The sequence below is a fragment of the Podarcis muralis genome, chromosome 1 (assembly GCF_964188315.1).
Source record: "Podarcis muralis chromosome 1, rPodMur119.hap1.1, whole genome shotgun sequence".
NCBI lineage: Eukaryota > Metazoa > Chordata > Lepidosauria > Squamata > Lacertidae > Podarcis > Podarcis muralis.
This window is the reverse complement of record NC_135655.1, coordinates 20,617,154-20,630,512: the sequence shown is the minus strand read 5'-3', so window position 1 is coordinate 20,630,512 and position 13,359 is coordinate 20,617,154. Positions and strand designations below refer to the sequence as shown.

At 45.5% G+C, this 13,359-nt stretch overlaps 1 protein-coding gene across 1 annotated transcript in view; it reads right to left on the bottom strand.

The window, feature by feature from the left end:
• Positions 1-13,359, bottom strand: part of SYNE3 (spectrin repeat containing nuclear envelope family member 3) — an 88,872-nt gene that overhangs the window by 13,819 nt on the left and 61,694 nt on the right. The window contains exons 17-18 of the mRNA XM_028716797.2: positions 12,262-12,411; positions 9,924-9,962 (exon numbers count right to left, since the gene is read on the bottom strand). Coding sequence (XP_028572630.2) covers positions 9,924-9,962; positions 12,262-12,411 — 189 coding nt within the window. The remainder of the gene's footprint in view (positions 1-9,923; positions 9,963-12,261; positions 12,412-13,359) is intronic.

Here is a 13,359-nt window from a genome sequence, read left to right as displayed (position 1 = left end):
CAAGAGAGCCCCCTCTGCCACTCTTAACTGTGCTGAGGCACCGAGAAAGATTTCTGTTGTTCAGCTTCTCACCCAGTTGCTTTGTCCAACGTCCTTATGCACCCAGCAGGGAAATTCTAGATTCAGGGCTGCCAGAGTTCAGGTTTACAGGATCTATTTTGCTGCGTGTCGTTGTTCAGCTAGAACTTTGACAGGGATGGCCCGAGACATTTTGCTGCCCAAAGCAGACAAGATGGATGCCTACCATTCCGTGTACAGAAGTTAAGTGGACTGGAAATTGAATCTTCCTCAAAGCATGGGTGCCACCTGAGGCAACTGACTCACTCTACCTAATGGTAGGGCCAGACCTACAATTCCCAGCACTCTTAATGAACTACAGCCCCCAATATTATTATTTCTGGGACGTGTAGGAACTCTAAACGTTTGGCATGCATGCAGCCTCAATGTAGCCTTAAGTAACTCCTGCCAAATTCACCGTGAAACAGCACAGCAACTTGGTTTTTTTGACATTATTGCATAACAGAAGGGAAATCAGGGGTGTGTACAGAAATTGCAATGAGGAAAAGTAGTTTTCTAGCTCTTTGAGGTTCATGGGTTGGAACACCCCCCCCAAACTACAAGTCCACCAGGGTGCAGGAACTGAAATGCCTAAGAGTTTAGGGTTGGACAATCTTTTCTTAGATGATGAATGTAATGGCCACAAGAAAAATCCAGCCTAAAGCCAGTTGATTACAACCCTTGCTCTCCAGTGAGCTGAAACATTCCCATAACTATTTTTGGCATTGCGTCCTTTCTATGTTTCTTGGAAGCTGAATGAGATTTTGAAGAGTGGGTGCTTAAATTAATCCATCCCTTGGGATGCTTTGACATGCATGCCTAGCATCTGAGTAAGTGGCTCAAAGCTGCCATAATCCTGGCAGCATAAACAATTGCAGCACAAAGGACAATAGTCTTGCACCCAGCTAGATGCCCCAAAGGAATCTTCCATCTCCTAAATCCCAGGGGGACATTCTAATCTGGGGGGGGGGCAGGAATCAGAATTGCTTAAGGGTGAGCGGGTAAAAGCTTCATTTCCCTAGCTCCCCCCCTCATGGCATGAAGGGTTACAACATCTCAGCTAAGGTTATTTCCCTCAAATAACCTTAAGCAAATAACCTTCCTGAAATGAGGAGTTGTTTTGCCTTCATATCCCAGGCAGATGGATATTAATCTACTTAAAGGATCTGATGATGATTAAGCAGTATATAAATCCTGTTAAGTAAAAAATAAATAAAAATAAAACTATACTTCTGTGCTGCCTTTCAGCCTCAGTTCCCAACCTGTAAAATGGGAGAATGGTGACCTAGCTCACGGGGGTGTTGTGAGACCTGAGGAATGTGAAGCAGTTGGTAAACTGCAGTGCTGTTTTGCAAACAAGCTGCACACTATGGTTTTGATTCTCCCTTTCAACTTATCCCTACTGCCCTAAGGCAAACACCTGCAGGAGAGGTCATGTAAATCCAGCATTCCTGCCACGGCTTTCCCTCCCACCTGCTCTCGGCTTGGCTTTGCCTTATCCGGCAGCCATGCTATCATGCTTAATGACTCAGCTGGTCGCCATGGAAATGCCTGGGCTGTCACAACTTCAGCATTGAGATGCCGCTGCAGGATCAAGGAGTGGGAAGGCACCATGGGCTTGTTGACTCGAGGCACGATCAAAATGCCATGCATCTTAACTCTGCAGAGCACAAAAATTCAATCGCTGGAGCAACGCTGGGTCTTGCCAATAACACTGCCGAGGACAGCGAGGCACTGAGGCTGCTGCAGCCATTGAGCAAAATAACCAGGTGTGAAGACAGACATTAAGAGTGCTGGCAGTGTCGGAAGGACAGAGGAAGATGCTGAATGCTAGGGAAACCTCAGGCCCAGGTATAAATGCCTCTCTGTCTGGCCCTGGAGACTTTGCCCAAGCCATACCCATCACTGGCCATGCTTCAACACTGAGTGCTTTTTCCTGGCTGGAATGGGAACTCTGAACTCTGAGAATGCCTCTTGCTTGTCTGCTTGGAGGAGACAAGGTGGGGAAAATGAGTGTGTGTAGCAATGAACTTCCTATGCAGAGGTGAAACTCACATTTGTTCCCTCGTCCACTTTGGCCTCTCGCTTGACCCACCATGGGCCTGCGGCCTTTGGAAGGTTGCTCAGAAGCAGAGGCAGAGTTAGGGTTTAAAAAAAGGTAAAAAAGGTAAAGGACACCTGGAGATTTAAGCCCAGTCAAAGGTGACTATGGGGCTGCAGCACTCATCTCGCTTTCAGGCTGAGGGAGCTGGCGTTTGTCCACAGACAGCTTTCTGGGTCACGTGGCCAGCATGACTAAACCGCTTCTGGCACAATGGAACACCGTGACAGAAGCCAGAGCACATGGAAATTCCGTTTACCTTCCTGCTGCAGTGGTACCTATTTATCTACTTGCACTGACATGCTTTTGAACTGCTAGGTTGGCAGGAGCTGGGACGGAGCAACAGGAGCTCACCTCATCATGGGGATTTGAACTGCCAACCTTCTAATTGGCAAGCCCAAGAGACTCAGTGGTTTAGACCACAGCACCACCTTTTTAGGGTAGTGTGACTGGATCAGATGCACTGGGGCACCACAACAATGCTATAGAATGGAGTGCGAGAGGCGGGGAGAGGCCGAATTTTAGCATTGCACAGGGTGCCGCTGAAATACAAGAGCCAAAAGTCTGCCACTATCAGAAGGGAATGTGGTCCCTGTTTGAAAAAAAGGCTCCCTACCTCTGCCTTATACCAAGGTGCCTTAAGAATGCAAGCAGAGCCTCCTGGACCATGCCAATGACCACAGCAGCCAACCAGATGTTTGCGGGAAACCCTCAAGGAGGATCCTAGCACAAGAGCACTCTCTCCTCCTGTGGTTTCCAGAAACTGAAATTCAGAATCTCTGCTTCTTCTGACTGGAGGTAGAGCATAGCAACTGTGGCTGGTAGTCATTGGCAGGTGTATCCTCCATGAATTTGCCTTATGTATGAATTTGCCTTATCTAGGGCTGTAGTCTTGCCAACAAAGGTCCGTATAGTTAAAGCTATGGTTTTCCCAGTAGTGATGTATGGAAGTGAGAGCTGGACCATCAAGAAGGCTGATCGCTGAAGAATTGATGCTTTTGAATTATGGTGCTGGAGGAGACTCTTGAGAGTCCCATGGACTGCAAGAAGATCAAACCTCTCCATTCTGAAGGAAATCAGTCCTGAGTGCTCACTGGAAGGACAGATCCTGAAGCTGAGGCTCCAATACTTTGGCCACCTCATGAGAAGAGAAGACTCCCTGGAAAAGACCCTGATGTTGGGAAAGATGGAGGGCACAAGGAGAAGGGGACGACAGAGGACGAGATGGTTGGACAGTGTTCTCAAAGCTACCAGCATGAGTTTGACCAAACTGCAGGAGGCAGTGGAAGACAGGAGTGTCTGGCGTGCTCTGGTCCATGGCGTCACGAAGAGTCGGACATGACTAAACGACTAAACAACAACAGCAAGGGCTGTAGCTCAGTGGAAGAGCATCTCCTTCCATGCAGATGATCCCTGGATCAATCTCTGGCATCTCCAGGTGGGGCTGGGAATATTCCCAGCTGGAAACTCTTGACAGCTGCTGCCAGTCAATGTAGACATTACTGAGCTAAACAGAGCAGACCAATGGTCTACCTAGCTCACTACTGTCTACACCAGGGTTGGGAAGCCTGTGGCCCTCCATAAGTTGTTGGACTCTACCTTCCACCATTCCCAGCCAGCATGGCTATGTGTGTGTACATGGGTAGCCATGACCAATGGAATTTGCCAGTACTCAGCTGGATGGACCAATAGTCTTATAGTCCTGGAGTGGCAGCCCTACTTGCTAGGCTCTCAGAGGCCATTAGCCAGAGAGGGAGATTTCTCCACTCTTTTCCACACTTGGAGAAGAGCAGCAGAATGTCACTCATTGGTGGCTAGGCTAGCACAGCTTCGCAGGTGCCTCTCCATGCCAGGCGTAAACCTTCACCTGCTACATTTCTGCAGGCCAGGCTATTAAAAGCACAAGAGCACAGCTAGTAAAAAAAAGCTGGCAACCGTATGACTTCTGTAAAAAGAATAGTAAACTTAGATAAACATTCCACCAAGCGTAGAAGGCAGTTTGTAGGAAATTATATTTAAAATGTCTGAAAGTGCCACTAGGACTGAACTCAAGCTGCACGGGCGGCCTAGCTGTCCTCAGTCGCATTTGCTCTTGACTCATCCTCCTGAGGCATTTTGACTCCTGCTGAGATGGTTATTGGGGAGCTGTGGGCTCTTTAGCACATTACGCAGAGCGTTCATTAATATAACTCCGTTCCAAATATATCATGAAAAATGGTTCTGGTAACAGGCAGGAGAAGCAAAAACGAAAACAAACCCCTAAGCCTCCAGGGCTGGATAGAGTGTGCCTGTGAAAGTTGGCAATGTATTTCTCTGCAGTTGCTGCTTTCCCAATATTTCTGCCAGGAATATTGAACGTCACCTTGAATGGAGATGCCCAAACCGTGCAAGCAATCCAAGCAATTATTTCAGTGAAGGGGGGGGGGAGCTTTTCTTCTGTCAAGGGCTGCATCCCCCCAAGGGTAAAATTTAAGCAGGGGATGCTGGTGATATTTGGACCAGAGCTGGCAGTGTGTGTGGCCACCTTCTTTTATTTCTCTCTTTCTGCCACTCTTTCTCTCACACACTTTTCCTCCCCACGAAACAGGCGACAGGTCACTCTTTCCAGAGGCCTGAGTTCCTTGTTTGCAGAGGATTCCCATTCCTTCTCCTTCCCAGATTCCATCCCAGTGGGACTTCCTTCCCACACTCATCAAAAGATGAGGACCACATGAACTGAGACCAAGACCCTCAGTGTCCTGCTTGTAGGTTTCCCATAAGCACCTGGTTGGCCACGATGAGAATAGGATGCTGGACTAGATGGGCCAACAGCCTCATTCAGGAAGCTCTAATGATGTCCGGTTGATATCAGGAGCATGGTGTCCTAGTATATCCATTGGGCTTCCCATAGGGATCTGATTGGCCATTGTGAGAACAGGATGTTGGAGTTGATGATCTGTGGTCTCATCCAACAAGATTTCACGTTCAGATTCCTTCACTGAGCATTGAATAACTAGGCTGTAGGACCTCAAAAGTCCCTTCCAAGTCTAAAATTCTTATTTACAACAGTGAAAGAATTTTACTCTCATTGATGTTTTTAACATGAGGACCTGAACCATGAGCCTTCCAGAGAAGGAGTGAGTGAACTAGCATCGCTCGCGGCTGGCTGAACTTATTTGGTCCAACGATCAGTGGCGACTTTCTAAATGAGACACAATTGCAGATCCTGACTCTCCATCTGCTCCAGGAGATTACATCCCACAGCATCTCAAAGGGAACCAATTAGTCAGTCATGAATCTAATAAATCCTAATTACTTTGTTTGTACAAACAATGAGGCCCAAATCATTTGCGCAGCAAGGAGCTTTAATTAGGGTTGAGCACTGCAGAAAATAAACCAGACAAGAACTGCTGAACCCCATAAATAACCTGCTTTGATTTCCAATTGACGCTAAGTATGCTCCTGCAATACTTTCAGCAACTTGGAAGCCAACCTTTGAAGAAACATTTATCATCATTATTTTTTTAAATATTTGTTTTTACAATGCTCCGTCGTATGCGAAGAGGCAATAAGCTATTCCATCACTGTCAGCCTACGGGGGAGAAACCACAGGCCCCAACGCATTAGCTTTCTCAATTTAATCTTCCAGTCTTTTGTTTATGGATAAAATTATGCTAGTGCATATTCGCCGTTTGTTTTCTATCTGACATCTTTTTCTCTGTGCGCGCTATTTATCCAAGCAAGGTTTTTATGCTCGGGGATGATCAAGAAATGGTTCTTTCATTATTGCAGCCCTTGCGTACACGTACTAGTGAGTAAGGCCACATTCACAACATACATTTAAAGCACTAGGGGCTGTGGTTTGTTAAGGGTCCTGAGAGCTCGCAAGGGGCCTCTGTTCCCCACCCAGAGCTGCAATTCCCAGAGTGGTTTAGCAGCCAATTCCTCTTCCCAGGGAACTCTCTGAATTGTAGCTCTGTCAGAGGTACAGGAGTTTCTTAACAACTCTCTGCACCCCTAACAAATGGTAGCCCCAGAATTCTTTGGGGGAAGCCATGATGGTTTAAAGTGAAATCCCTCCTTGCGCTCTGATTTTGTCAATGTGCATATGCACTCCTGTGCATTGGTGGCGTCTAAAATGGGGGCTGGGGGCAGAGAGATGGGCCTGAGGACAGCAGACTGAAGTCGAAAAATATTTGAAAATGGAAGAAGGGCAGACAGCTGGAGAAACTCCTAAGTAATTACAAACTCCTCGTACAAAGGGATGGGGAGAATTTTCTGAGCACCCCTAGTACATATGTATGCAAACACATATATGAGTTATGTATTTTTTGTGTTTTTATATTGTAAAACTGCCCTATGATCCTTGGATGAAGGATAGTATAGAAATTTAACAAACATGTGCATTAAATGCATGGTGCAAATGCTGCCTAAGTATCATTGAATTAGTGGAACTTATTTCTAGCAAAACATGCACAAGATTGCACTGCACATGACATCTAACTAGCTCTATATCTCTATAGATGTTCATATATAAGCCAGCGGGGATAGGGTTATCTAAAAATACAAGCAAAATAAGCAAATATTAAAATGGGGGGGGGGGATGGCCTTGAATGGTCTTTTGAACCATCCCTTACAGAGAAGAAAATTGTATTTTTGTCTTGGCGTCTGGCAATGTTCCCATCAAGAATTAAATACAGCATGTTTCCCCCCTAGGGGTATAATGGATGCTAAGAGAAACATTCCTGCCGCTTGAGCTGTTCCTACTGAGGGAGGGAGATGGGAATCAATCAACTTTAGCCGGGTCCTGGCAATGTCCAACATTTGATTCCCCCATCCTACTAATAGCCAGAATCTAAAAGATTGTGCAGCCACATGGAATGATGTGGATGCATCTGAGGTTGCAGCACTGCTGAAGCTAAGCAGGTAATATAGATCATGTCAATTCCTTGGATGAAGCTCCATCAGAAGCTCCATGAAAGAGGAAGAACATTCCCTGATGGATTGTAGGGGCACTGTAGCAGATTCTTGGTGGCTCCTTAGTGGACAAACCACTAGGGGAAGATCTCTCCTGAAGGCAAATGGTCTGAAAACCACTGGCTTAATTTAATATATCCTCTTCACCCTGACTGACTTATGATGCGCTTTTAAATGTGTTTTGTGTGTGTGTGTGTGTGGGGGGGGTATTTTGGTTTGTTTTTGTTCTTGTTTTGATTACGTGTTTTGTGTTTTTTTTATATTGTAATTTTGTGTTGTGAACCGCCCTGAGATCTACGGATGAAGGGCAGTATACAAATTTAAATGACAACACCAACAACAATTGTGGCTAACAGTGTGTGTATTTCACTTTCCAGGGCAGCGGTGGGAGCACACTGGATGCTGAGGAAAACAGGAATGTGTAATCTACCTCATGGTAAGCTGCTGGGACATGCAGTGGTACCTTGGTTTACAAACTTAATCCGTTCCGGAAGTCTGTTCTTAAACCAAAGCATGCTTTCCCATAGCAGCGGGGAACTCAATTTACAAATGGAACACACTCAACAGGAAGTGAAACATGTTCTTATTCCAAGGCAAAGTTCACAAACCAAAATACCTGCTTCCGGGTTTGCAGCATTCTTAATCCAAGTAGCTCATAAACTAAGCTGTTCTTAAACCAAGGTACCACTGTATATGCACACCTCCAGGAAAGGGTGAACCATATTAGGGGGGGGGGAAAAGACGTTTAGTGCTCCTCAACTGTTCACTTCATAAAATGGCCAGGAGTGGTTCAAAGCAAAGCCATCATGGCTGAGCTGCTTATGATACATCTTATGTCTATGTTAAAGCAGTCTTTGCCAACCTGGGGCCGCCTTCTGCTCCCATCAGCCCCAACCTGGGAATAGTCCAAAGTAACTGGAGGCCACCAGGTCAGCGAAAACTGCTTTAAAGTGTTTGACCTTTTAAAAACTACTTTCACATTTTAGTGTACTTTCCTCTAATGTTTATTTTGACTTCACCAAGTGCAACTCTTTCTCTGTGTTCTTGAAGCACTCCTCTCTCTAGATATATTTTCCTTTACAATTTTATTAATGGTAAATGAGATAAGCAAAGAGAGCTAAAAGAGACTGGCTGTTCTGTTTTTTTAATATATATAAAATTTTATTAAAGATTTCTTAGTTTACTAAAATACGTGCATTGTCTCTTTCTTCAAGTTGTGTTTTCTACACAGATCAGTTTCATCTGTTGTGAGTCATTAGTATTGCATGCAGTATTAGGCTGGGAAGAAAAGGGGGGAAAGAGGGGTTGGGTGGCAAAGCTTCTATTTTTCTACTCAATGTATGTGTGGGGTTTTGTGTCGGCATCACTTGTGGGGGTTCTCTTTCTATTCGCTTGTTATATTTCCTTGGTGGTGAGAGAGGTTGGAGGTGGCCTAGGGTGCGGTTGGCTGTCTTGGTTGACTGCAGTGAGATTTGTTTATGCGTGTGAGAGGGTGGGTTTTGGGGTCAGCTTAGCCAGATTGATTTATATGCTGTCGGTGGATTCTTGTTGTTGTCTTGTTGGGCTACGTATGTGATGAAGAGGAACCATACCGGGGTGAAGGCGTCTTCTATTTGTCCCTTTGTCTGTTTCAATTTATTGGTTAGTTTTTCCATGTTCACTCTTGACAGGTCTCTCCAGTGTCTGGCTATGATGCTTCCAGCTGCTGAGACTGGGTGGGTTATGAGGTCTTTATAATGTGAGTAGGCATTATTATCTTGGAAGATATTCAGTAGGGCCAGTTCTGGGATGACTTCTAATACTTGTTTAGTTGTTTTACATGTCTTGTATAACTGATGTCCAGAAGAATTGGATTTTGGGACAGTCTCACCACATGTGGAGGTATGTGCCTGTGGAGGTGCACCCTCTCCAGCATTTTGGTGAGGTTCCTGGGCATATTAGCGCTAGTTTTCTTGGTGTTAGGTACCACCTGTAGGTGATTTTCAGAGTGAGTTCTTTTCTTTTTGTTGATATGGATTTAAAGGGGGGTTTAGACCACATTTTGGTCCATTGAGTGGGGTTAATATCATAGCCTATGTCATGCTCCCATTGTTTTTTGATTGTGTCTAGGGAGTTTGTGGGATTTTGGAGTAGTATTTTGTATATTGCGGATACCATCCCTTTACCATGTCCCTTTGTTGTTAGAAGGAGGTTTTCAAGGACCTAGTTGCTGCTGATTTCCTACTGGATTGTTTAAGAAGGCATTTAGCTGGTGGTGTTAGCCAGGGCACTTGAGTGTCCCCTAGTTTGTCTTGTATTTTTGTGTCAATGTGGCTTTGTTATTTTAGTAGAAGTCTGCTAGGCAATATAAGCCTTTGGTTTGCCAGGTTTTTACCTGGAGGTTTTGTGCTGCGTGATGGAATAGTGGGTGGTGAGCCAGTGGGATTAGTGGGATTGAGGTCGGGGACAGTTTGCCTGCTTCTTCCTTCCATGCTTTAAGTATGGTCTGTGTGAACCTGTTTAGTGTTGTGGGGATTTTCCTTAGTTTGTTTGGGAGGAATGGGTATGCTACGGTGGGGGTGTTTTGGATTATGTCTCTCTCCAGGTGTACCCCTGGTTTTGTTTCGTCTTCTAGAATGCATCGGATTATGTGGCACACTTGGTTGGCAATGTAGTATAATTCTATGTTGGGGATTCTAATCCTGCAGCCGTGCCCTCCATAACAAAATATATTTCATTTCATTATTGGAAAATTATGTTTTTAAAACACACAAACACACATATGCCCTTCCCTCTCCTTTTCTGTGAACAAACAAAAACACACTCTTACCTTTCTAAATGTGTCTGTCTCCTCCAAAGAGCTTGTTGCCTGTTTTAAAAAGACAAAAGCATTGGGGTTTTTGTTTTAAGAAAAGAAACCACGGTATCCCCTAGGAACCTATAAGCCAACGTTTATTTCACGAGGGGAATGTTGCTTTAAATTTCTCATCGTCTGGACAAGCTAAAGCAGCAGGTGATTTTCTATTTAATGAGCTTTATAGCACACATCCAGTTTAAATTCCAAATGGATTTTGTTCCCTAGCAAGTTAAAGTCTGGTTTAGGCTTACAAGAGAAATAACTATGATTTCACTGACACCTTCTGACTAGTTGTAGTTTTGCAGGAGATGGCACAGTAAAAGCGCACCACTGAGGCTGGATTCCTACACACATTTACCACAGAGTAAGGACACTGGACACTAACTTCTTACCTGCACTTTAGCCAACATTTGATTGTTGTGTATTTATTCCCCATCTAGCTTTCTTATTACTCCATATTCACCCCACTTAAAACAACAACAACATCATTGCATTTAGAACTGGGGAAATGAAGAAGAGCAAATTCCCTTAAAATTTTGAGCACTTTCTTCATACAAAACAGTAAAGGTTGGAGCTGCGTGGTCTGCTTCCCCCCATCTTTTCCCAAATTACATGCAGACCAGCTAAAGGCATGTTGCAACATTTCCCCAAACCTTGCAAGCGTCGGTCAGTGAAGTACAGCAGGGTAGGGAAATGTGCAGGGCAATGGAACCACACATTTCCCCCCTCCATTACAACAGAGACGGGGGGGGGGATGGACCTTTTCCAGCCAGAGGGCCGTATTCCATTCTCTGCAACCTTCCAGGGGCCGCAAGCCAGTGGTGGGCAGAGCCAGAGGCAAAGTGGAAGGAGCAATGAATGTCAATATTCCCTTCGTACGGCAGGCTAGGTTTTTAACATGCACTCCCCAGCCCACCCCCATAGAAAGCCTCCATAGAAGAAGAAGAGTTTGGATTTGATATCCCGCTTTATCACTACCCTAAGGAGTCTCAAAGCAGCTAACATTCTCCTTTCCCATCCTCCCCCACAACAAGCACTCTGTGAGGTGAGTGGGGCGGAGAGACTTCAGAGAAGTGTGACTGGCCCAAGGTCACCCAGCAGCTGCATGTGGAGGAGCGGGGAAGCGAACCCAGTTCACCAGATTACGAGACAAATCTTTCAAGGGTGTAAAACGAGGGAGTGGGTGTGGCCTGGGCTGGGCTGGGGACAGTTTTGAGGGCCAGGGAGAGGGGCATAGAAGGCTGCATTTGGCCCCCAGGGCTGAGAATCCCCACCCCTGCAGTGGAAGAAAATGAAGATGGTGCTGCTTTTGATGGCAGCTAGTAACGCATGCATCCACCTATAAAGACTCAGGTTCATAGTGTCAGTTTCAAGTACTTAGAATTTTGCCACCGCACAACTACAAACAAACAAAAAAACCCAAGAACATCTTCCCCCACCTAATGCATTGAACTGATGGGTACCAACAGCATGGGACACAGGATAATCATAGATTCCTTGTGTTATTCCACATAGTACCCTGTGTTATTCCACATTTCAGACCGGTTCCATCGAGCCTCCTCTCCTTCCACCGTCTCTTGGGGGCAGTCATTCCATCTGAGATGGGAAGCAGGGCTCAACCCATCAGCTTTCTCAAAAGGCCAGCTGTACCAGGCACCTGCTGCCCCTGAACTGTGCCAGCTGGTCATTAGAAGAAAAACTGTCTCAGAATTGGTGCCTGAGTTTTGTTTTCCACTCTTCCCTCTCCGTTTCCTTTCCCCTGTTCGTCCTGGTTTCTTTTTGCTTTTAGATTGGAAGCCTTTTTGGCTGCAGAGTACAAATGCTCCAAATAATAATAATAATAAAAATCCACGAAACATGTGAATCTGGCTGTCAGACTTCGATATACCCATTTCCTATCCAAGTATAACTGTGCATCTTTTCTTTGTTTATGACCATGCACAATATGGCTCCTCTGAGTAGAAGGGGAACAGTGCAAGCCTAACACCCCTATTCTAAACGGGGTAAGAAGAAGAGGAGTTTGGATTTGATATCCTGCTTTATGATTACCCTACGGAGTCCCAAAGTGGCTAACAATCTCCTTTCTCTTCCTCCCCCACAACAAACACTCTGTGAGGTGAGTGGGGCTGAGAGACTTCAAAGAAGTGTGACTAGCCCAAGGTCACCCAGCAGCTGCATGTGGAGGAGCGGAGACGCGAACCCGGTTCCCCAGATTACGAGTCCACCGCTCTTAACCACTACACCACACTGGCTCCCCAGTGTGTAATGTAAAAGATCCCCGATCCACCTATCCTCAGATCACAAGGCCTACCAAGGAGTTGCCGGAATCGTTCAGTTTCGACTTGTAGAGCATCCATCTGTAGCGCAGTTCCTCCAGATCATCGGAGTTCTTAACAATCGGCCGAAGGCGCAGGAGATCTTCAAAATGTTGCTGACCCTCAGGAACACGAGACTGAAGCTCCTGGAAGGGAAAGTGGGGAGATAAAGCACCGTTTTGTTGTGCAAACGATTGAGGTGGTAGCAGTGAAGAGAGAACACACCGCCTTTTCCCATTACATATACAGTAATTAGGGGGCATTTCACAAATATTTCCAAAGGGGAAGGCGGATCACAAAGCGGTGATGCTTCCCATTTTTTTATTCCTGTGTAGCTGCCTGGTTTTATTTTACATGGTTTTATATTTATATATTTCATAAATATATATTAACTATATTTATATATTTCTTCCAAGGGTCTGGAAACCAAGCTTTAGAAGGAAAGGTTGACAGAGTTGGATATGTTTAGCCTGGATAAGGGGGAGGCTAAGAGGAGATACCAAATATCTTAAGGGCTGTCACAAGGAAGAAGGAAAGGAAGAAAACACCAGCTAAGACAAGGCTACAGTCGTACCTCGGCTCCCGAACGCCTTGGGAGTCGAATGTTTCGGCTCCTGAATGATTGAAAATGGGAAGTGAGTGTTCCTGTTTTCGAATGTTATTTTGGAAGCCGAACATCCGACGGGGCTTCCTGCAGCTAATCAGAAGCTGCGCTTTGGAAGTCGAATGTTTCAGAAGTCGAATGGACTTTTGGAATGGATTCTGTTCGACTTCTGAGGTACGACTGTATTGACAAGCTGGGACATGTGCAGAGGAGGGTGACAGAGGTGATCTATGGCCTGGAAACCAAGCCTTATGAGGAATGGTTGCAGGAGCTGGGCATATTTAGCCTGGAAGACTGAGAGGATATATGACAGCCATCTTCAAATATCTCAAGGGCTGTCACATGGAAGAAGGAGCAAGCTTGTTTTCTCCTGCTCTAGAGCAGAGGACCTGAACCAATGGCTTCAAGCTATAAGAAAGGAGATTCTAGTGGCCTCACCTTCATTGGATGTTTTTAAACACAGGCCAGGTGGCCTTCCGTCAAGGATTCT